General features: G+C 42.2%; 1 protein-coding gene across 3 annotated transcripts in view; it reads left to right on the forward strand.

Moving 5' to 3' along the window:
• The window catches only part of IKZF2 (IKAROS family zinc finger 2), a 233,089-nt gene that overhangs the window by 156,376 nt on the left and 51,064 nt on the right, over positions 1-25,649 (forward strand). For 2 of the 3 annotated variants that reach the window (XM_038749742.1, XM_038749744.1), the window contains 2 exons: positions 501-758; positions 8,868-9,035. In XM_038749742.1, the coding sequence (XP_038605670.1) occupies positions 501-758; positions 8,868-9,035 (426 nt within the window). The remainder of the gene's footprint in view (positions 1-500; positions 759-8,867; positions 9,036-25,649) is intronic. The other variant, XM_038749743.1, reaches the window with a different exon arrangement.

The raw sequence follows: 25,649 nt of genomic DNA on the forward strand, positions 1-25,649 counted from the left end.
AGACCTGGGTTCTAATCCTAGCTCTGCCACTTGCCTGCTGTGTCATCTGGGGCAAGCCACTTAACTTCTCTGGGCCCCAGGTTCCTCATAAGTTAAATGGAGATCAATCTATCAGTCCTTGGGAGTTATTGAGCACGTACTATGTGCAGATTAAGCATTGATTTCCCTCACCCATTGGGGCAGAGGCTGTAGCTTATTGTATTCTATCTATCCTCAGTGCTTGACATATGGTAAGCACTTAATGAATATTGTTTTTTATTATTATTATTAGTAGTAGTAGTAGTAGTAGTAGTAGTAGTAATGATAATGCTAATGCTAATGAGTGTATTAAGGTGGTAAATTCATTCCCCTATTGATGACCGTCTGTTCCAAATAATACATTGGTCACTGAACCAGTTATATATCTGCATGGCCAACTGGGATAAAGGAGATGGGAGCAGGTATTTCATTCAGTCGATGTTCACTAAGCTAAATATTTCTTTTTCTCCTTTAACTTTCAGCAAATTCAGTAAAGCTAGAAATGCAAAGTGATGAGGAGTCTGACAGGAAACCCCGCAGCCGGGAAGAAGGCCACGATGAAGGAAGCAGCCTTGAAGAACCCCTCATTGAGAGCAACGAGGTGGCAGACAACAGAAAGGTCCAGGAGCTTCAAGGAGAGGGAGGAATCCGGCTTCCGAATGGTAAACTGAAATGTGACGTCTGTGGCATGGTTTGCATTGGGCCCAATGTGCTTATGGTACATAAAAGGAGCCACACTGGTAAGCAGCTGAAAGAAAACCTGGTGACTGCCTGTGGCATCTGATGTTGATATTACCTGACCGCTATTCTCTTGTCTTTTTGATTCAAGCGGGCTGTGGCGGGTGGGGATACTGCTTTTTTTTTTCCCGAACTCAGGTGGTAAGCAGAAAGCAGTCCTGATCCTGGCACTCAGCCTTCCGGTCTGAATAGTCACTCATTAAAAGACAATGGGACTTCAGTTTTCATTGTGTTAAATGCAACAACCAGATTGCAACAGTTCCAAGCCAATAGAATAGATAGATGCATTATGTGGCAGATATGTGTATATCAACAGGCACTTTGAAATTATCCCAAGGAGAGATTTGTGGCCTTAGTAGTGTAGAGTTTGTGATGAAATGCTACTAGGATGTTTTATTTCAGTGTGTATCATGTTTACCTTTGTCTTATAAAAGTCTCTTGTGAATCTTGTCTGGGCTTCTCAGCTTTTACTGATGCTTGGAGCCCAGTGATCAGTTTGACCTCGGATACACTGGCATGATAGGTGCATTATAGTAAGGAAGCAGACCTGAGAAAGAGATTTCCCAGGAAAATGAGAACAAGGCATCCCACATGAACGGGGGAGCCTGTTACATAAATCGTACTTACCCAACACGTGGAGGAAGATTGTTTAAGCTATACATTGCCTGGTATAGTGAAGTAGTTCCCAACTGGTCTAAAAGGGTTAATGGAGATTCCAGAATTGTATACCAGTAACAATGGGGATTAAGACTATGAGCCCCATGTGGGACATGGACTGTGTCCAACCTGATTAGCTTGTATCTACTACCCCAGCACTTAGTTCAAAGTAAGCACTTTAACAAATACCATAAAAGAACAAACTAATTGTAATAACCCAACCCAAGGTAAACCCAACCATTTGTGGATGCCCTATCTCCACCCTCATTCACCCATCAATCCTTTCAGCCTGTGTGGCTGGGTGTGATACCCATCTAGGTCCCTGGGAGTGTCAGCTGACATGTACTGATTCCCTTGCCACAGTTTTCAAAATGGCAGAAAATCCCTCCTACCCTGCACCATTACACAGCCTCACATTGTTTGGGGAGCAGTTGTCCAGTACTTGGGTACAAATTGGCTTAATGAATTCAGCTTTTAAGTGTACAGGATGTGTGGTTTATCTACCCACTTCCTTCCCCATCGTTCCCCCTGCCCACCAGAAAAAAAAAAAAAGGAATCGAAGAGATTGTACCTCTGTGCTCTTTTGAGATGAAAATTTAACAAAGACCAAGCATTTGTAAACGTTAGATTTCTGGGCATTTATAGGAGATGACTTCTTCACTTTTAGGTACATGATTATGGAAGTAAGATGGGCTGCAGTTTTCAATCGATTAATCAGATATGTTTATTGAAGGCTTAGTGTGTACAGAGCACTGTACTAAGCGCTTGAGAGAGTACACTATAGCAGAGTTGGTAGACATTTTTCCTGCCCACAAGGAACTCAGAGTTCTGTTTTGGTTTCCAGTCATAACTGTTCTGGATTGGGGTGGTGTAAGGGAATGAAGCAGAGAAGGGTGATATTTAGTAGTAGTAATGATAATAACTAATAATTATGGAATTTGTTAAGCATTTTTTATGTGCCAAGCATTGTACTAAGTGCTGGGGTGGATACAAAGCAAATCGGGTTGGACACCATCCCTGTCCCACATGGGGCTCATAGTCTCAATCTCCATTCCACGGATGAGGTAACTGAGGCACAGAGAAGTGAAGTGACTTGCCCATGGTTATCATTATTCTTATATTTCAGAAAGAAGGAAGTGATTCAAGACCAGTGCTAGCCAAAAGCTTTTATTTCCCAGGTACTAGCCTTTATGAGTGACTATAACTCAAGAGAATGGGTATCTGCCACTATGAGAAAGGAAGGTTTGCTTGGGTTTACACATTTTGAGCTTTACTTAAGCCTTCATTTCCTCCCTTCCCCTCCCCCAAAAAGCAAACCACAAAAATAGAATTTAAGTGGTATTCTAAAGTTAATTCTTGTAAATAATCTGTCTTTAGCAAATTTGATTACCAATTGCCTTCCAGAAGTTCAGACTTCTAGGAATTGATTTGGAACCTAGGGAATGATATCAGCCCAAAAACTCTCAGAAGGAAAATCTTCTTTAATGACTTCGTTCCTTTGCCAAAATGAGAACAGAAAATAGAGAGATGGAATGAAGGAGTAACTTTCATAGTTGATGTGCAGTTGGTTGAAGAGTTCCAGTTAGAATTACTAGTTAGGGCTAGTGTTTTTTGTTTGTTTGGGGGGGTGTTTTATTGTATTTGTTAAGCACTTTCTATGTGCCAAGCACTGTACTAAATGCTGGGGTAGTAGCCATAAGCTTATCAGGTTGGACACAGTCTAGGTCACACATGGGGCTTACAGACTTAGTCCCCATTTTACCAATGAGGCAACTGAGGCACAGAAAAGTGAAGTGTCTTGCCCAAGGTCACACAGCAGACAAGTCATGGAGCCAGTATTGGAAACCAGGTCCCTCTGAGTTCCAGGCCAGTGCTACATCCACTAGGCAATGCTGCTTCTCTGAAAATTCAAGGATTTTACCAGATCATAAAAGTGTTCATAATTTAGACATAATACCTGTGTTAGTAACTCATGTTGTACTTGACATCTAGCCACAGCCTATTAGAAACTGACTAGTCTAGTACATAGTACCTAAAGTATCTTGCAAATTTATGTTTGAACAAGAATCCAACTGTAGAGGAAAACATAATAATAATAATAATGATAATAATAATATTTATTAAGTCCATACTATGCACCAAGCACTGGGGTGGATACACTATAAGTAGCTCAGACACAGGTCCTGCTTTACGTGGGGCTTACAATCAGAAACATGCAAATTACCACAGAATTAGCAACAAAAATTTAATTGAACCTTATGTTACGATCATAGTTCTGACAATAAGAGGGAAGAGTGGACACTTTCTTAAAGTCCTTTGTAGTCTGGGCCTGTGACAAGATGACACATATAAGAATAAGTGGGTATTCTGTAACAACCCTATCACTCAAACCATTAAGCATCTGCTCAGAATTATTAGTCTTCTTTGGAGCCACCCAGTGGAGTAGCCAACTATGTGATATTAAAGGTGACAGTTTAGAATTGATGTGCATTTCCTTGAGTGTTCTGGCATCTATTTATGATAACCCAGCTTATTAATATTTTCTGAGCATCCTTAAGTTTCCAACTGCCGCTTTGAGAAGGAAAGGTTTGCTTGGGTTTACACATTTTGAGTTTTACTTAAGTCCTCATTTCCTCCCTCCCATCTCCCCAGAAAGCAAACATCAAAAATAGAGTTTAAATGACACTCACTCCAAAGTCAATTCATATAAATGGCCCATCTTCTCTTAATCAGTTTTGATTGCCAGTTGCATTCTAGAAATTCAGATATATACAAATTGATTTGAAGAGCCCAGGTAATAATATCCTCAGGCCAAAAACCCCCTGAAGGTAGCTCTTCATTTTTAATTCAGTGAATCATTTTCTAGGATTGAAATTGGAGAATAATCTATGAACACCCAACTCAAGTCACACCTAGAGAGGGCAGATCAATTCACTTTCTTCTCCACTTTTTTTCTATCTTAGACTTTTAAAATCTTACATTGAATGGCATAAAGATTCAAGTGCTGCTTCCAGGGTCTTAGTACCTGTCTGATATTATTATTGTAATAAAATAATCAGGTAATATTGTCATCAGATATGCCGGGCACTCTTCACTAGGGATTATTCAGGAGAGGGAAGAAGTAGGGATATAAAGTTAGGTATTTGGCAAAAACAAATTAGTTTTAAGATGACAAAAGTAATGAAGTGGAATTTTTATTCTCCTTGGCTTTGACTCTTTATGAGCCTGCAGAAAATCCCATTACCCCACAACTTTCAGCTAAACTGTTAGCATATTGTGTACATTGGGATTTATGGTAGCTAGGTTTTGTCCTTCTATTGGTCCACATCACACTCAAATTTTGTTGTGTTGTTGCAGACTGTGTGTTTCATTTAACCCAGGAGCACTCTGTATATTGTATTTTAGTTTGGCTTCTCTGCAGTAGATGGGTGGGGGTGGGGTGTGTTTGTGTGTGTGTGTGTGTAAAAATATGTATGGAGCAACCTCCTGTTTTTGGCGTGTGTCACATACAGGAAGCACTTGGTTGAGTGGCTTTGGTCGATACTTCATCTAGATTTAACTGGACTCTTCAGGACGACTCTGGGCAAGTTCCTTCCTGTCTAGCTCTGCTTCTGGTTAAATAGTATGGCAGGGCTGTCTAATGGTTGGTCTTTCGAGCTGCCAGCCACCTGTTTTCACAGTACTGAATCTGCTGAAACTCTCTAATGGATTCAGTGGTAGATGTGTGGCAGGTCCACAGGGTGGGGATTTGACTGAGAGAGATGTCGGGTTTTATTATGTTGAGGTCCTAGGCAGTAGGACTGTCTGGAAATTAGCAATGTCAGTCAATCAATAGTATTTATTGAGGGCTTGCTTTGGGCAGGGCACTGTATTGAGTGCTTGGGAGAGTGCATTACAGTACAAATGAAAGGTACAGTCCCTGCCCTTAAACAGCCATTAAAGTAAAATACAGGTTAAGGAAAGCAATAGGGAATAAAAATATGTACATGAATGCTATTGGTTGGAAGGGAAGTGGGGTGAGGATCAGTGTTTTGAAGAAGCAGAATTGGCAATCGGTGAAGGCTAATAATAATAATAACAGTATTTATGGTATTTAAGTGCTTACTATCTTCCAGGCACTGTTCTAATGGCTGAGGTGGATACAAACATATTGAGTTGGATACAGCTCCTGTCTCACATGGGGCTCACAGTCTCAATCCCCATTTTACAGATGAGGTAACTGAGACCTAGAGAATTGAAGTGATTTGCCCAAGGCCACACAACAGACAAGTGGCGGAGTCAGAATTAGAACCCATGACCTTCTGACTCCCCAGCCTGTGATCTGTCTGCTATGCCATGCTGGGAAATTAATCAGGAAAGATCTCCTGAAGGAGCTGTGATTTTAGAAGGAGCTAGAAGATGGGGAGAGCAGTGGTCTGTTGGGTGGGAGTTCCAAGAGAAAGGAAGGGGTGAACAAGAAGTTGACATGTAGAGAGACAAAAATGAGGCATGTTGAGTAGGTTAGTTTGAGAAGAGCGAAGCATGCAAGTTAAGTAAGGTACAGTGGGACAAGAGTGAGGGTAAGTAGTGTGGAGAGAGTTGATTGAATGTTTTAAAGCCAGGGGTCAAAGGTTTCTGCTTCATCTGAAAAAAAATGTGTTACCATTGGAGAGTTTTGAGAAGTGGAAGAGTAGTGCAGGGTGACATTTTAGAAAGATGATCCAGATAGCTGAGTGTGGACCTGGATGAAAGAGACTGGAAGCAGTGGTCTCTGAGACGGTTTATATAGTAGTCGAATTGGGTTAGGACAAATGTTTGGACAACCGTGGTGGCAGTTTAGATGGAGAGGAGGACAGGGAAGATTCTGGAGATGATGTGAAGAAAGAACCTTCAGTGTTTTGTGACAGACGCCACCATTTTTACTTAAATATAAGAGGTTGACAGAGATAAAGCAGGCAAGGATAATGCCAAGATTGTGGACTTGATATATAGGGAAGATAGTGGTATCTTCAATGGTGATGGGAAAGTTTTAGATGGAGGAGAGGATTTGGGAGGAGAGTTGAGGAGTTCAGTCTTGTACTCATTGAGCTTGAGGTGCCAGTGAGCCATCCATGTAGAGACGGATTGTAAAGGCGAGTCCAAATGTTTCTGCTCTACTTCCCCAGTTCTGGTTAGTGTTACCCAGAAAGTTGTCCTGATCGAATCTAGTGATGTCTAGACAGAGTATCAACCATGTCAGCTCAAAAAGGAGCAGCACATACATTGCACTTGCTAAAAGTCCAAGTCTCTCCACCTTTGATTACCTTTGATCACCTCCAAAGATCCACACAAGGTGCATATTTATTTAAGTAGAACCAGAATATAAAAGTGGTCACACATGGGTACTAAGGATTTATTTTATAGTCTTGAAAACAAGCTGAAAAAAAATCGCCAGGGTATACATGATGAGACATTCATTCATTCAGTCATATTTATTGAGCACTTATTATGTGCAAAGAGCTGCACTAAGTGCTTGGAAAAAGTAGATGAGTGACTAATGTTAGTAAATTTGACAGTTTCTTCGTTGAAATTTGTGGTTTCCCTCTACCATTTTTACTGGTGTTCCAAAATAAAAATCGGTTAGAAAAAACAGTATGTAATTCACTGAATTGTGTAAATTCATTCATTCATTCAGTCATATTTATTGAGCACTTACTGTGTGCAATGTACTGTACTAAGCGCTTGGGAAGTAAAATCGGCAACATATAGAGGTGGTCCCTACCCAACAACGGGCTCACAGTCTAGAAGGGGGAGAGAGACAACAAAACCAAACAAATAGACAGGTGTCAATACCATCAGAATAAATAGAATTATAGTTATATACACATGCATAAATGAATAAAGCTCATTGGTGTGCTCGCTTGAGACCTGTGGAGTGGATAACAAAACTCAAATCTCCAGGATAAATCTTGTATGTCAATTAGAAAAATATATTATACTAAAATTTCAAACAGCGGTGAATCTGCTATGCCAAATTTGCCAGACTTGCTATATTTGACAGGATAATTGAACTTCAAACTGAGTTGAAGTGGCACCTCAATTTAGACTAACTCCACGTGCTGTTCTACTTTGATGCAAAGTACTTGACCAAAAATGTCCCAGAGGGGTTGAGTGTTATGAAATTAGGATAGTGATTCAGGGTAAAACTCTGGAAAACATTCCTGTGTGTGCTTCTCTCTGATCTCTTGGGCTGAAAATGGTCTAGTTCTGCAGAAGGCACTTTTAAAAATAACAAAAAACTTTTCACCTAAATTTTAAACATTATAATTTGAAATAAATGCTGGATTATGTAAAAAAGTGTAAAAAGCTTGTGCAAGCTTTTCAGTTTGTTTTTCCAATCTAAAACCCCCGAAATGAGTCATGTTTAGAAAGCTTTTAGCAAATTATCTTGCCATGCTGTTTAAAAGGAAATGAAAGGCTAACCCCTGAAAGGAACTTTCAAGATTTTAATGAAATAGCCAAGAAAAATGTTGTGTGTATTCCTGTGTGTATGTGTATTTATGTGTGTATAAACATTTGTTTTATACATATATTTGCATATTCATATATATGAACGTTTTAGGACCAAATTATTGTACTTTGTTATTAGAGAATCATTTCTAAAAATTTTATTGCTTGATCCTGTGGAACCAAGAAATTTGAAGAATTTAACAATGTGCTTTTTCTTGATTTGGCTCGTTGTATTTTCCCACTGCTCCCATTTCTTTGCTAGTATATTGGTGGGGAAAGCCAGATCATTAAAACAGGAGGAGATGGCCTGAATCCAGCATTGGGTTTTTATAACAGGATCCATAGAGGTGAAAATTGGGTGGTGGAGGTAGACAGATAATAATCAGAGACCACCCACATTAAGACAGGCTGAGATTTTTTCTTGTCTTTAATTCCTTTGCTGTGTTTCTCATTTTGTCTAAAGCAGCAGCCCCTTCGACAGTTTATCAAACTTCCTTAGCCGGGGGCACTTTTGGTCATGGCATATCATAACCAGAGACCCAGTTTTAGTGACTTTTTCCTTTTTTCTGTAACTAAAAAGCAAATAAGTATTTATTTTTTTACATTTCATCTTCACCATGCCTCAGATCACTTTTTCCAGCTTTAGCCAATAGAAGTCAAAAGAGATATGCTTTTTATTCACAACTGTTTGAGGTCCAGTTTTACTTTCTGTTTGCCATCTGCTTATGAATAACAGGTAATCTGATGGAAACAGTGGAAAAAATGATCGAATAATAAGAGGAAGAAAATTGCCCACCAACAATTTTGCAGTTTGGAATGTTTACTTGGGCAAGACACATTTTTCAGCACATTCAGAGAGCATTGTAGGTGGAAAGCTATAGTGTACACTTAAACACCTGCCCTCTGGACTCTGGGCAGTACTGAAGCAAGAATGTGTTGGCTTATATGACTTTCCTAATGTTTTCCCACTTTATCCTTTCCCATAGGGGAGCGCCCCTTCCACTGTAACCAATGTGGAGCTTCTTTCACACAGAAGGGAAACCTATTGAGGCACATAAAGTTGCACTCTGGGGAGAAGCCGTTCAAATGTCCTTTCTGCAGCTATGCTTGTCGGAGAAGAGACGCCCTCACAGGACACCTCAGGACACACTCTGGTGAGTCTCTCTCAGTTACTTCTCTTCCTCACTTTTTACCCTGAAAGTTGCCAATCAAAAGAGTGAGATGTTGATTAAACTCTGGATTCTCCGCGAGACACTTTCACGGTCACAGTCCCCGCCACCGGACCAGGAGTCTCCGCCTTTATCATCATCATAAAGTGCTGGACTGAGTTCTTGATTTGGGATTGACAATTTGTTATGATGCTGTACTGTTTGGAGAAGACAGCAAAGTGTAATTTTTTTTTATAAACCAGCAGAGGCTTTCATTTCCAGGAGTCTGAACAAATCCAATTTGACTTGTAACAATTTGGAAATGGAAAATTGATAAAAATACGATACTAAAATGATCGCATCTTCACTTTCTGTCAATTGCTACGTATTAAGATTTAAATTTAATTTGAAGAAATATCTGTTTCTCATGATTCTATTCTAAGTAAATGTGATCTGGGATGATCACATTTAGGCAACATTTGTACATTTCTCTTTACATTTGTTTTTGTTCTGTCCTGAGGTGGCTAATATCCTAGAAACCAGTATATTCCCTTTTGATGTTATATCAAAAATTGCTGTTAAAGTAGAATTAACATATTAGTGATATGGAGATGAGAAAATATAGCATTAGGGCTTAATGAGGACTTTTTTCCAGATGGTAGACAAATTATTAATACTTTCATAAGTAATGTTTTAAGTGATTGTGGCTCTTTTCTTCTCATATTTTTTAGTGAGATTTTCCTTTAACTTTCTAGGTATTCTCTTCTGTCAAAGTGCTTTACAAATATTCATTAGAATTAATACTTACTGAGCTTCTTAGATTTGTGCTTATAAACACTGTAATGTCCAATCTATCTTGCTCATCACTCCCTGATGGTACTTTCCCCCTGCCTTCAATCACGCTCATGCCTCCCTGGTTAAAAGACCAAAACACTTCTCTGCACCTCCGTCTTTTGTTCTATCATCCTGCTCCTTTTTTTTCCCCCTATCTAGACTGTAATTTCATTGTGGACAGGAAACGTATCTACCAACTTCATTGTACTGTACTCTCCCAAGCTCTTAGCACAGTGTTCTGCACACAGTAAGCACCTAATAAATACCATTAATTGATCTGAACTCCTCAAAACTCCTGCCTCCGCCAATCTCCACTTCCCTTTCTTGACCCACTGCAATCTGGTTTCCACCCTCTTGACACCATTGAAATCTCACTCTTCAAGATCACCGATGACCTCCTCCTCTTGATGATCTACCCAACCCCACATCCTCCCACTGGCCTGAAGGGGAACCCCCTCCCTTCCACATAATATATAACAGAACACCACTTTCCCCACTTTCAAAGCATTATTAAAGCCATGTCTCCTCTAAGAGGGCTTCCCCAACTAAGCCTGTGTTACCTCTCTCCTTTCTGTATCGCCTATGCACTTGAATCTATACCCTTTAGGCACTTGATATAATAATAATAATAATGGTATTTGTTAAGCACTTGCTATGTGCCAAGCACTCTTCTATGCACTGAGCACTGTCTACCTCACCCCTGCCCCACAGCACTTACGTAAATGTCCATAATTTATTTTTGAAACTTAATGTTTTTCTCCCCATTAGGCTGTAAGCTCCTTGTGTGCAAGTAACATCTACTTACTCTGTTGAATTGTACTCTTCTAAGCTTATAGTACAGTGCCCTGCGCACTTTAAGTGCTCAATGATTATAATGATTGTGCTTTGAAACCTTAACATTTTGGGTAGACTACTCCTTTCTGAAAACCAGTCAATCAATGAGATAGTGGGCATGGATTGTGTCTATTATATTGTTATATATTGTAGTCTCCCAAGTGCTTAGTACAGTGCTAAACACACAGTAAGCACTCAATAAATACCATATATTGAGTGGAAATGCTCTGTAACCTCAATTTTACTCATCCATTGCTCTCCTAGCTCTCCTCTTACCTCTCTGACTGACCGTTCTCAATTCCTTTCACTGGTTCCTTTCCTGCCTCTCCCTCCTTTCCCCCTGATCTTCTAATTGTGGGGGTGTCTCAAAACACTTTTCTGGGCCCCTTGCACTTCTCACCGTACAGTCACTCCTATTGAGAGCTTCATGGATTTAACTACCAATTCTGTGCAGTGACTTCTAAATTCATTTCATTTGCCCCAGTCTCACAACACCTCTGCAATCTTGTCTCCGGGACCCATCCAGGCATCTTAATTTCAACTTATCTGAAGGTGAACTAATTTTCTTTTCCAAATCCACTCTTCCACCCATCTTTCTCCATCATACTTGACAACAACCAATTAGGTTGTATGTCCCTCAGCAGTCAGTACAGTGCTTGGCACATAGTAAGCGCTTAACAGATATCATTAAAATAAACAGAGCCTTACTGAAGTCCCACTTCTTCTGGGAGGTTTCCCCCAGATAATTTTTCTTCTCTTCAGGTCATATCCTCCCATCTCCTACCTTAGCACTTGTGTTCCACCTTCTCACTTGCATACTCACAACCATCAGTAGCCTCCATGAACACATTGACACTTGGCTACTGAAGCACTTACACATTCACATCTTCACTTTTCCATTCTTTTCTTTCTCCTACCTGTAATGTATTTTTTGCCTCTCTACCCTACTAGATTGTAAAGTCCGTCAGGGCAGGGATTGCATCTTCAAACAGTATTATGTTGTCCCAGGCACTTAGTATAGTGGTCTGCATATATTAATCGCTCAGTAAATGTGATGAGTTAGTCATCAATCAAATATTCAACTAAATTCCCACTTTCCCATACTTATATAGCCACTTGTCAAACATACAACTATCTTGTCACCCCTTTATGGGACACTTTATCTCTCTCTTTTTTCTTTTAGTCAAGCATTTTAAATATAAATATGTATCTTTAGTCATATTTTAACTATGCATAAAATATCAAATAATCCTTATTTTTTATTTGAATTGTGTTTCTATAATAATAATAATAATAATGGTATTTGTTAAGCACTTACTATGTGCCAAGCACTGTTCTAAGCGCTGGGGTAGATACAAGGTCATCAGATTGTCCCACGTGGGGCTCACAGTCTTCATCCCCATTGGACAGATGAGGAAACTGAGGCACAGAGAAGTGAAGTGACTTACCCAAAGTCACACAGCTGATAGGTGGCAGGGCTGGGATTAGAACCCACTACCCCTGACTCACATGCCCGGGCTCTTTCTGCTAAGCCATGCTGGTGATCCACCTGAAATTAATCATCATATGTTTCACTACTGGAGTTAATGGTGAGCCCTTGCTCTGTCTTCTCCTGGATTTGTTTTCCTTTTCAATCGATCAATGGTATTTATTGAGCACTTGCGTTGGGCAGAACACTGTACTAAGCACTTGGGAGAGTACCAATAGAGCAGAAGTAGTAGACCTGTTCTCTGTCCATAATGAGCTTACAAAGCCATCCTGCTCCTGGACAGGCCAGATACAGGACTCAGACATTATCAATTCCAAGTTCTGTCTTTATTATTGTCTGCCCAATACCTAGAATTTATTAAGTGGTTACCATGTGCTGAGCATTGTGCTAAGCACTGAGCTAGATGGACAATCACTAGATCAGACAGTTTCTGTCCCACCTGGGGCTCATATTATAGGAGGGAGAACAAGCATTTTATCCCCATTGTACAATTGAGAAAACTGAGGTACAGAGAGGAGACTTTCTGAAGATCATCTGGCAGGAAAGGTAGGGGGCTTCATAATCAGGGTACTTGAGGGTCCTGAGTGTGAGGGAGATTCCACTCGTGTTGACTGCTGTGTGTCTGGTGTGGTACCCCGGGAACCACAGATGGTAACACGGACCATTTTGGTCTCCGATCTCCAATAAGAGAGAGGCCCAGCCCCTCTGAAGGGAAAATTTTCCCAGCTTCCCTGCCCTTTCCCACCAGAGGGGTATATAGACCCAGTTGTTCATTCAGTCATATTTATTGAGCACTTACTGTATGCAAAGCACCGTACTTAGCGCTTGGGAGAATTCAATATAACAAAAACTAGATACATTCCCTGCCCATAATGACCTCATATGTGAAGCCCTAGTCCTCATGAGGGGATCTGCACTAGGTTGCCCAAAGGAATTCATTTTATGTTATCTAAGAAGCAGGAGATAGGGTCCTCCTAGAAGTTTATGCATTATGCAAAACTACACAATTCAAGGTACCTCCAGACAAATGAAAAATATCTGAAAAGCAAAGCCTACCTTATAGAAATTGGCTTTTTAAATGGTATTTTTAAAGCACTTATTATGTGTCAGGCACTGTTCTAAGTGCTTGGGTAGGTACAAGGTAATCAGGTTGGACACATTCAGGCTCACAATCAAACCTGGAGGGAGAACAGAATTGAGTCCCTATTTTACAGATGACAAAACTGAGACACAGAGAAGTTAACTGACTTCCCAAGGTCATGCAGGAGCCCAGTGGCAGAGCATAGATAAGAACTCAGGTCTTCTGATTCCCAGGCAGGTGCTTTTTCCACTGGGCCAAGCTGCTTCTCATTAAATATATCCCTTACATTCCAGGACCCAGACACCAGTCTCTTAAATCAGATATTCCCTAGCAATGTACTCATTTTCCTTCTTTCTTAGGAAGTACATCTAAACTTTCTACCCTGGTGCCTGTTCTAGTAATTGCTTTTGAATATTGTTCCTGCAGTAGAACTTTACCTTTTAGAAGATGCAACTTTGACATCTGAAACAGCCCTTCCTGATTTTGTTGGGCCCATTTCCTAGGTAGTCTTGTTTCTTGGAGATCATTTCCTCTGTCTTTGCATTTAGTGCTCCAAATCAGGCAGATCCACCACTTATGACCTTTGAAGGGGAACAGAGGTCAGAGGCCCCTTAATCAGAGAAAGCCTGATATCAGAACAGCTAGTGAATCCATCCCATGGTCAGAAAATGAACTTTTGAATGTTACCCACAGCTTGATGTCCGTCCCCCCCAAAAAAAAATTCCTCCAAAAAGTGTACCTTATTCTTGCATAAGTATTATGTGCCTCAGTGTATTGTGGCTTCTTCCTTTTGATGTTTGCGCTCAGTGTTTGATAGCTGTTCCCCTTCATGAGAATCACTTTTCCTGCCCATAAGCAGCTTCTTTCTTTATGCCAACTTTAGATTAAGTCCCTTAGAACAGTATCAGTCTTTGTATCCAAGCACATCATTACAGTGCCCTGCACATGACAAGTGCTCAGTAAATACTATTGATTGATTATCAATGTCAGAAATAGATATAGGAGGTAGGTACTTGCAGAGCAATTGGTTAAATGGAATTCACACTAACAAGCCCTCCGTGGCAACCATTTTGATGTCAGGGTGTTTATGGTGGTCAGTCCAATGACAGTCATGGGGTCAAGACCAAGCAGTAACAGTTACATTTTGTTTGCTCTTGTTTTCTTTTGCATTGTTAATTTTAGCGTGCTACCTTGCCATTGTTGAAAAATTTTAATGAATGTCAGTCCTCTCCCATTCAGATTCTAAGGCCTGAGATGTCTCTTACTTAACAACCATGCATTCAAGCCCATGCTTTGCATGTTGCAAAGGCTGTTGCTACTGATTGACTATCTCTGGTGGTGAGGAGAGAGGGAATCTCACTCCTGACTTTCAGTGCACAAATTTCTCTATGCATTTCCAAACATTTTTAAGGTATTAGGCCTTTACCATGTGCCAGGCACTGTACTAAGAACTGGGGTAGATGTGTGCTAATGGGATTGGACACAGCACATGTCCTACATTGGGTTCGCAGTCTTAATCCACAATTTACAGGTGAGGTAACTGAGGCAAAGAGAAGTTAAGTGACTTACCCAAGATCATACAGCAGGCAAGTGGAGAATCCAGGATTAGAACCTTGGTCTTTCTGATTCCCTGGACCATGCTCTATCCACCAGGCCACGCTACTTCTCTTGGATATGCCAGGTCACTGATGATGTTCATATATAGCTACAGAAGTGGTAAAGGCAAGGGAAAGAGAAAAGGGGGTGTCATTGACCCAGCCGTGAGCAGCCCATGTTCCACAGTTGCACAACTCACCGCAGGACCCCCTGTGCAATGTCCAGATGGCAGGGTAATAACAATAATAATGATAATTGTGGAATTTGTTAAGCTCTTACTGTGTGCCAGGCAGTGTACTAAATGCTGGGGTGGATACAAGCAAATTGGGTTGGACACAGGTCCCTGTCCCACATGGGGTTCACAGTCTCAATCCCCATTTTACAGATGAGGTCACTGAGTCCCAGAGAAGTGAAGTGACTTGCCCAAGGTCACCCAGCAGACAAGTGGCTGAGTCGGGATTAGAACCATAACCTTCTGACTCCCAGACCCATACTCTGTACACACAGGCCTGGGAATCAGACCTAGGTTCTAATCCCGGCACTGCCACCAGTGTATTGTGTGCCCTTGGGCAAGTCACTTCACTTCTCTGTGCTTCGGTTACCCCATCTGTAAAATGCGGATTGAGACTGTGAGCCCTGTGTGGGACAGGGACTGTGTCCAACCTGATGATCTTCTATCTATCCAGCGCATAGTACATTGCCTGGTACAGTAAAAATCCTCTCTTCCCTCTCCTTCCAAACTGCTACCACATTAATACAGTCATTCATCTTCTCTTGCTTAAATTACTGCATCAGCCTCCTTGCTGACCTCCCAACCTTCTGCCTCTCCCCACTCCAGTCCTTACTTCATTTTGCTGCTCGGATCATTTTTCTACAGAACTGTTCGGGACATGTCACCCCATTCCTCAAAAAACTCCAGTGGTTGCCTATCCACCTCCACATCAAACAAAAACTCCTCCCCGTTGGCTTTAAAGCAGTCCACCACCTTGCCCCCTCCTACCTTACTTCACTTCTCTCCCACAGCAACCCAGCCCACGCACTTCGCTCTTCTAGTGCTAACCTTCTTGCTGTACCTCCAGCTCCCATATCTCACCACTGACCCCTAGCCCTTGTCCTGCCTTTGGCTTGGAACTCCCTCCCTTCCTCAAATCTGACAGGCTATTACTCTCCCCTGCTTCACAGCCTTATTGAAGGCTCATCTTCTCCAAGAGGCCTTCCAAGACTAAGCCCCACTTTTCCTCATCTCCCACTCAGTTCTGCATTGCCCTGACTTGCTCCTTTTGCCCTTTCCCCCATTCAGCCCCACAGCACTTATTTAAATATCTGTAATTTTTTGTATATTAATGTCTGTGTCCCTTCCTTCTAGACTGTAAGCTCGTTGTGGGCAGGGACTGTGTCTGTTTATTGTTGCATTATACTCTCCCAAGTGCTTAGTACAGTGCTCTGCACACAGTAAGCCCTCAGTGAATACAACTGAATGAATGAATGGCATATAATAAGTGAAATTCCATAATAATCAGCCATCATCAATTAGTTCAGTAAACTTGAAGCCATACATTAACAGAAATAGATCTGTTAAACCCTACGGAAAAGCAGTTAATAACCAAGAATACTCTCAGCTCTTGCCACTCTGGATTCTTTCCCATCGTAACCAAGACTAGGAGAACATTAGGAGACTAAAGTGGACCCAGCCAAGCCCCCTTGGCAAAGGGGGTCTGGGGCTCATAGGTGTGAATGAACTGAAGTGGGGTCCCAAATATCCCAAGAAGCCAACTCCAAAGGCAAAAGCTGCAACTGTGGTCATAATCCCTTCCCCCGGCAAGTTCAGCCCAATAGAGCACTCTTCCCTACAGTGACGAAACTCACGCTGAGAAGCAGCGCGCTATAGTGGTTAGAGCACAGACCTGGAGGTCAAAAGGATCTAAATTCTAATCCTGGCCTTGCCACTTCATTCAATCCTGTTAAGTGCTTACTGTGTGCAGAGCACTGTACTAAGTGCTTGGGAAAGTGGGAAGAGGTCATGGGTTCTAATTCTGTCTCCACCATTTTACAGCTGTGTGACTTTGGGAAGTCACTTCCCTTCTCTGTGCCTGTTACCTCATCTGTAAAATGGGGATTAAGAATGTGAGCCCCACCTGGGACAACCTGTTAACCTTGTATCTCCCCCAGCGCTTAGTACAGTGCTCGGTACTTAGTAAACACTTAGCAAATACCATCATCATTATTATTATTATAATTATTATTATTACAATACAACAATAAACAGTGACATTCCCTACCCACAACAAGCTCACAGTTTAGATTGGGTTAGACAGACATCAATACAAATAAAATTACAGATATATACATAAGTGCTGCAGGACTGGGAGCTGGGGGAAGAGCAAAGGGAGCAGGGTGACACAGAAGGGAGTGGGAGATGAAAAGCGGGGCTTTTTCTGGGAAGGCCTCCTGGAGGAGATGAGCCTTCAATAAGGGCACTTTGCTGTGTGAACTTGGGCGAGTCCCTTCACTTCCCTGTGCCTCAGTTGCTTCATCTGTAAAATGGGGATGAAGACTATGAGCCCCATGTGGGGCAGAGAGTGTGTCCGGCCTGATTAACTTGAATCTACCCTAGTCCTTAGTACAGTGCCTGGCACATACTAGGCACTTAACAAATACCATTAAAAAAAAAATCCCTCCCTCTGACCTGCTGCCAGGGACAATTTGCTATAGAGGTGCAGGAACTGCAGCCCCCAACTGCACTGGTGCCTTACTGCCTAGCATGCTGGAGTCTTGGGGGAGCCTCATCCCCTGCCAACCTGACTCAGAGGACCCTGGTACTGCTTCAGAAGGCTTGGAAGCGGATAGAGCCAGTAGACCTGCAGGGAAAGATTCAGGATAAGAGGATCACCTGACCACTTGCGCTCGCCTTCCCTTCCCCTGTCCCCCAAACCCTTGGCTGTCAGGTGGTTGAACCTTGCCGATAGCTGGGGTGTACATCTGAGAAGGTGTCAGTCGCTGCTGGGCTGGGAGAGAGGCAAATGAGAGTCAGTTTGCGGAGAGGAGCAGCTTGTTACCGGGCATTAATCGGTGAAGGGAGGAAGATCACTGCAGTGGCCTCACCCCTAAGGTGATATGGGGCATCACATGGGGCCCCCAAAAATCCATCAGCCCCAGGCCCCCAGGATGGTTTATTTGGTCCTGTCTGACATTCTTCACCCTGGACTATAATTTTTGGTGAGAACAGTGAGTCATATGGTGGGACTAAGTGGCTTACGAGGCTGAAACTCAGCTGTCATAACTCAAGCTTGAACCTGGAGCAGGGCTCCCTCCTGCTTCCTTTGCACCTAAAAGGCACTGGATGTATGATTGCTCAAGTCCCCCTATGTGCACCGGAGGGCCTTTCACCTTCCGTGGGTTTCGGGGCCCTGCCACCATCTGCATATTCCAACTGTAAATTAAACCCTGGATCCCCTGGAGAATATGGATTTCTAAAAGCCTGGTTTTTACAAGGCGATCTCTGAGTCAGGGCTTCCTGTGCTTTCATTTTAATCACTGGATTATACTCCTTTCTTCACTGAAAGCTCTATTACTCCCCTTTACTTTTTGTGCATTGCCTTCATTAACCTCGGCTCTCTAGGCAAAACACATCCCACTTCAACTCTGCCTTATTGTTAATAAAAATCAAGTTCCGTAGACACCCAGGCAGATCTACTACTGCACAGGTCTTCTCACCTCTGTTTCTGGGACCACCCCTCCTTCATTATTCAACTATAAGTATTACCTTACCATACGTCAGGTGCATTTTACAATCATGTGAGGCTACATATGAAACCAACTAAGAGAGTAATCCTGTCTACAGCAGTAGCCTAGAACGCAGGGATCTACTTTATCATGACAAACACTGGCATTCTTTTGTTCAACTTCATTATTTTTTCCTAAAGGGCTATAGCTGTTTAACACCTTCTAATGTCATCTCTGTTTTTGCCACAGGCAGGATCTAAGAATAAAAACAGAGTCCCAAATAATTATTAAGTCCCTCACTGTGCCTCCTATATTTTGGGAAGCTTAGCACATTTGATAATTCCCTCAGAGTTGTAGAAGTTTTGAACTGATTGTCAGTTACCAACCCCAAAGGGTATGTTTTTCAGAGATAAGATGAGAGATAGACTCTTTCTGATGAGGATTATTTTCAGACATCAGTTATTATATTTTTAAAAACAAGCGTGAAACTGTCCAAGCAGGACCTCAAATTTCAGTAAACCTCACTTAACTCGGTTGGGAAATGGCCCATCAGAAAATCTCTTATTAGTATCGTCCCACTCTCAATTGGTATTTGTTCTTAGCTATCTTGTGCCATCAAGCTTTTGGAAGCTCATGGGAATTTCTCACACTCACAGTTGGTAAGGAGGGTTCACCAATATCTCTGAACAAATCATAAACTGTTTACTTTAGAGGGGTCTCAGAAAACCGCAGTTCCATGACCTCCTTTAGAAGTTGCCCATTTTACATTATGGTCGACTTCCCTGTTGCAAAGTTCTTCCTTATGCCCAATCTGTAACACCCTCATGTTTGTTTGATCTTGTTCTGCCTTAAGTGGAGAAGAAGAATAGGTGGGCAAGAGCCACCTTTTCTTATGATATTTGTTAAATCCTTACTATTTGCCAGGCACTTTTTTAAGCGCTTTGGAGTAGATACAGGTTAATCAGGTTGGACACAGTCTGTGTCCCATGAGGAGCTCACAGCCATAATCCTCATTGCACACGTGCAATAACTGAGGCATGGAGAAGTTAAATGATTTGCCCAAAGTCACACAGTGTATTACCTTTTTCCCATTTTGTAATCCTCTTTGATGGGTTTGTTACCTCCTCAAGGGCAGGAATTGGGTCTTTTGACTTTAGTGTGCTTTCCCAAATGCTTAATACAGTGAGCACTCAATACTGTATTGAGTGCTCAATACAGTGTACTGTGTACTTAATACAGTACACAGTGAGCACTCAAAAAACTACTATTGATGATTTTGATTGATAACATCTTTCAAAGTTCTCTTCTCATAAATTGTGACTCTCAAACTGAGCACTGTATTGTAGTATATGTCTGGGAGCTTCTATACTTAATAGTCCTTCAAGTCATCATTTTTTCTGTTTCCACACTGATTACACATCAGGTTACCTGTGGTCTACCCTGAATCCTGAATTTTTTTCTTGCTACATTTGTATTCAGACTTTTGACTTAATCTTATATTTCACGAAACGTTTTCGGCCCTTAATTTTTTTTAATGGTATTTGTTATGTGCTTACTATGTGCCAGGGATGGTACTAAACACTGTGGTAGATATAAGTTAATCAGGTTGGACACAGTCCATGTCCCACATGGGGTTCGCAGTCATAATCCCCATTTTACAGATGAGGTAACTGAGGCACAGAGAAGTTAAGTGATTTGCCCAAGGTCACACAGCAGACATCTGGAAGAACAGGAACCCAGCTCCTCTGTCTCCTAGGTCCATGCTCATTACCACAGGCCATCATGCATCTTTGCCTTTAACCCTGTTGGCTCTCCAAACAACCACCCATTTCTGCACTTGTCAAATCTCCCGAAGACTTTTGATGATGATTGTAACTGTTGAGCTGGAAATATTCTGTCTTCCAGTCCACTTGCTCCATCCTCAAACATGAAGTAGATTTAACAGGATTGTACCTACCCCAATCCCTTCACTCTGATAATACTAATAATTTTGTTATTAAGTGCTTACTGTGTGCTGAGCACCGTATTAAGTACTGGGGTAGATGGGAGATAATCAGGCTGGACGCATTCCGTGCCCCACGCAAGACTCACAGTCTAAGTAGGAGGGCAGATCAGTCAATCAATCATATTTGCTGAACGCTTACTATGTGCAAAGCAATGTACTAAGCACTTAGGAGAGTACAATATAACAGAGTTGCTACCCCCGTTCCACGCCTACAGTGGTCTCATGGACTACAGGGGAAGACAGGCATTCAAATAAATGAGTAAATTACAGATATGTACGTGTGCTAGGGGAATAAGGGAGGGGTGAATAAAGGGTGCATATCCAAGTGTAAGGGTGACAGAATGGTGTGGAAGAAGACTTAGACTGTGAGCCCCATTTGGGACAGGGACTGTCTCCAGCCTAATTAACATGAATCTACCCCAGAGCTTAGAACAATGGTTGACATATAGTAAGTGCTTAACGAACACCATAAAAAAATGAGGAAATGAGGCCTTAGTCGGGGAAGGCCTCTTGAAGGAGATGTGCTTTTAATAAGGTGGGAAGAGTGATGGTCTGTCAGATATGAAGAGGGAGGGCATCCAGGCCAGAGGCTGTATGTTTGTGAGAGGTTGGCGGCGAGGTAGGCAAGATCTAGGTACAATGAATAGGTTGGCATTAGAAGAACAAAGTGTGCAGACTGGGTGGCAGTAGGAGAAATGCAGCGTGAAGTAGGAGGGGGCAAGGTGACTGAGTGATTTGAACCAATGGTAAGGAGTTTCTGTTTGATGTGGAAGTGGATGGGCAACCACTGGAAGTTCTTGATGAGTGGTGAAATATGGACTGAATGTTTTTGTAGAAAAATTTTCTGAGCAGTAAAGTATGGACTGGACTGGGAAGGGACAGGAAGCAGGGAGGTCAGCAAGGATGCTGATGCTGTAATCAAGGAGGGGTAGGATAAGTGCTTAGATTAAAGTGGTAGCAGTTTGGATGGAGAGAAAAGCGTGGATTTTTAGCAATGTTATGAAGGATTTGGTGACATTGAATATGTAGGTTGGATGATAGAGATGAGTCAAGGATAGCACCAAAGTTCCGGGCTTGTGAGAAAGAAAGGATGGTGGTGCTGTCTGCAGGAATGGGAAAGTCAAGGGGAGGATAGGGTTTGAGGGGGGAAGTTAAGGAGTTCTATATTGGACACATTAAGTTTGAGGTGTCTGCAGGACATTCAAATGTAGATGTCCTGAAGGCAGGAGGAAGTGCAAGACTGCAGAGAGGGACAGAGCTCAGGGTTGGAGATGTAGATTTGGGAATCATCCATATAGAGAAGGTAGTTGAAGCCCTGGATTAGAATTTAATTCCCATTTTACAGATGAGGGAATCAAGGTCCAGAGAAATTAAGTGACTTGCCCAGGGTCACAGAGCTGGCAAGTGGCAGAGCTGGTATTAGAATCCAGGTCTTCTGGCTCCCAGGCCTTTGATCTTTCCATTAGGCCATGCTGCTGGTGATGAGGAAAGAATCAAACGACATTTCTGAGTTTATCGGTCATTCTGTCATCGAGCAGCTGTAGAGTCTTCTATTTTCTCTCTTTTCCATCTCTCTAGCTTCATTTTTCACCTTTCATCCCTTGTCCCCTCCTTTATTTTTGTCACTTCTCATCCCTCTTTCCTTTGCCTCCCTTTGATACTTGTCTCCTATCTTCTTCAACCCATTAATACTTGTTACCTGTATAGTTTCTCTTGTAAATCAGCAATTAAGAGATAACAGGTTTTACTCTGAATTTACTGGATAAAAATGTGGTTCCATAAAGACATGGTTCTGTGAAATACAAGATGGCAATTGGTGATTAGTATCATTCTCCATTTTGTTTTGTCAGGTAATGGCATAGTAAGAAAAGAACGTGAGGGACATTTTTCCAGTGTATAAATATAAAGAATCTTCTAAGGTTAGTTTAAAACAACAGGCTCAATAGACCGTGGCTTGTTTTTGGTAAGACAGGAAAGGGAGGGAGTCCAAGCCTGCCTACAGGATTGAGTCAATCAGTGGTACTTATTATGTGCTTACTGTGTGCAGAGCACTGTAATAAGCACTTGGGTGAGTACAATACAAAAGAGTAGGTAGGTATAGTTGATCCATGCCCACAAGGAGCTTTTGAACTAGAGGGAAGAGAATCATCCTCTCCCTTGTTTTCTCCTCTCCATTCCTTTTTCTCATTGTATTTTCCTCATATCTGGAGATGTTGTCCATTGGTTTCTCAGTGGAGGGTGCACTGAGTTGACTCCTCTGCAGTCATTCATTCATTCATCCTGTTGTATTTATTGAGTTCTTACTGTGTGCAGAGCACTGCACTAAGCACTTGGAAAGTACAATTTGGCGACAGATTGAGACAATCCCTACTAAACAACGGGCTCACAGTCTAGAAGCATGGAGACAGACGGCAAAACAAAGCAAGTAGACAGGCATCAATAGCATCAAAATAGATTATTATAGATATATACACATCATTAATACAATAAATGGAATGATAAATATATACAAATATACACAAGTGCTGTGGGGCAGGGAAGGGGATAGAGCAGAGGGAGGTAGTAGGGGTGATGGGGAGGGGAGGAGGAGCAGAGGAAAAGGGGAGGGTTCAGTCTGGGAAGGCCTCCTGAAGGAGGTGAGCTTTCAGTAGGGCTTTGAAGGGGGTAATAGAGGTAGTTTGGTGGATGTGAGGAGGGAGGGCATTCCAGGCCAGAGGAAGGACGTGGACCAGGGGTCGACGGCGAGACAGGTGAGAACGAGGCACGGTGAGGAGGTTAGCAGCAGAGGAGTGGAATGTGCGGTCTGGGCTGTATAAGTCAGGACAATTCTATCCGTTAAATTAAAATAGAATGCCAATTCATTACAAGCAGTCCATCAGTGGTATTTATTGAGCACTTTCTGAGTGCAGAGAACTGTAATAAGCTCTTAGGAACATACAACGTAACAGAGTTGGTAGATATGTTAGACTGTGAGCCCACTGTTGGGTAGGGACTGTCTCTATATGTTGCCAACTTGTACTTCCCAAGCGCTTAGCACAGTGCTCTGCACACAGTAAGCGCTCATAAATACGATCGATTGATTGATTGATATGTTTGCTGCCCACATTGAGCTTACAGTCTAGAGGGGGACATAGTCATTAATATAAATAAATCATTCATATTGATGGTTTGATTGACTAGGAATGTATCTAATCAAAGCAATTCAGAACCTCCATACCTATATTTTCTAACCAATATTGCAAGTCATTTAAATCGGATGACCACCCTTTGAGGACTGGGTGTAGGCCCCGAGCAATCCTGGGGATTGACTCAACAACCCCAGCTGAATCCTGGTTGAGCTGATTTATCACCTCACCCTGGTTCAGCGCTTCAGTTCTGCATCGATACTCATAGCAATGGCTTATCTCCACCACTCTGTCGTGGCATCCAGCCCCAAAATGTTCGTTTGCTATTTTGGTTCATTGTCATCCAGTTCGTGCTTTTCATCTGCTTAGCTTTTAAATTCATGGAAAAAATCCTTATAGCCAAACTCTCAGGCTAAGATTTGCCACTGCAGTGGAGTGAGAAGATTGCTGAGAAAGCTCTTGGGAGGAGTAATTCAGGGCTGGGAAATCAACAGGCACGGTTGGATCTGGATAATCGGAGACTCCTGAAAGTTCTTTTTAATGAAGGCGTACACATGGAACTGACAAGTTGAACTCAGTGTGGCTCAGTGCTTGTCCTGGTGATAATTGTGTACTGAGTGTAGTAAAATTTATCCTGCAGGCTTCCCAGGAGGAGAAATAGTGTTCACCTGATCATAGTCTTGGCTGCCAGCCAACTTACTGTTTGTTCTCCCAAGTGTGAACTTTCCCCTTCTTCAACCCCTCCTTCCTTCCTGGAGGGTGGCTGATGGAGGTGGATTACACTGAGAATTACACAAGCCGTGTCAGTTGCACACATGATTTGCATAACTGTGCTGGTCTGATTTCACACAGTGTGCCCCAGAGTCACTGTCCTTAGATCCTTCCCTTGAGACTGAAAGAGAGAGGGAGAGATTACATCTCGATTCTTGCACTCGAGAAGTACACTTTAGGCCCTGCCCGTGGAAAACTTGTCAGGGACGGAAAAGCCATCACTAGCCAGACCAGTCAGTCAAATAAGCACTTAGTACAGTGCTCTGCACACAGTAAGCGCTCAATTAATACAATTGAATGAATGAATGATGCATGTGCTCCTAATCCAGTGAAGTACTGGTTTTCCCTCAGAAAAGGGATCCTTTGCCTCATAAATGCCAGAGGTCCCGTAAGAAAAGCAGCTGTATTGACAGTCTACCCGAATGGGGGTTATTATTTCCAGGAGGAAATTGTAAATGAGAATCCCCTTCACTTTTAAGACATAATCACCTTCACCTCCGTGCTGTCTGTGCCCTTCCTTGCGGGTCGAGAGGCTGGCGTTTTGGACTTTTCCACCGGGAAATATTTCGACACTGTTTATGCCCCAGGCGTGTCCTCGTGGCAGCCCCTTTCCTCATTCCCACGTTGAAGATCTCTCTTTCGCTCTGCTCCATGAACACCGAAGGTAACGGTCCTGCAGGAGTAGATGAGTTCACCTTTAGCAGGCAGCAAGAACAACTCCTGACCCTCTCTGTTGGAGATTCCTTGTGTCGTTGTTCCCCACCTCCCCCCATCCCTGCCAGAGAGTTGAATCTGCAGGATTGGCATGCTTGGAACTCCATGCCAGGGAGATGTGACTGTGTGCCAGTTTCATTACTCAGGTAGCATCCTGAGGGGCACATCACATCTTTTTTTTTGTTGTTGTTGTTGTTCACCTCCACCCTCTCCCTTTATTTTTCCTACTTGATCCATGGAGGTGAGTCAGAGAAACCTGTTCTTCTGCAACCTGTACCATCTTGCTAGATCTTGGAACGTGTCCCCCAAACAGTAGAGAATCATGACAGATTAGTAAAATGAAAAATAAGATGCAGGTAAAATGTAAACAGAGAATTAACAAACTGAGGACGATTCTAGTATCTTGAAAAGAAGTATTTATTACAGATTTAAAAGGTCCGTGGGGATA

The sequence above is a fragment of the Tachyglossus aculeatus genome, chromosome 7 (genome assembly GCF_015852505.1).
Source record: "Tachyglossus aculeatus isolate mTacAcu1 chromosome 7, mTacAcu1.pri, whole genome shotgun sequence".
Taxonomy (NCBI): domain Eukaryota; kingdom Metazoa; phylum Chordata; class Mammalia; order Monotremata; family Tachyglossidae; genus Tachyglossus; species Tachyglossus aculeatus.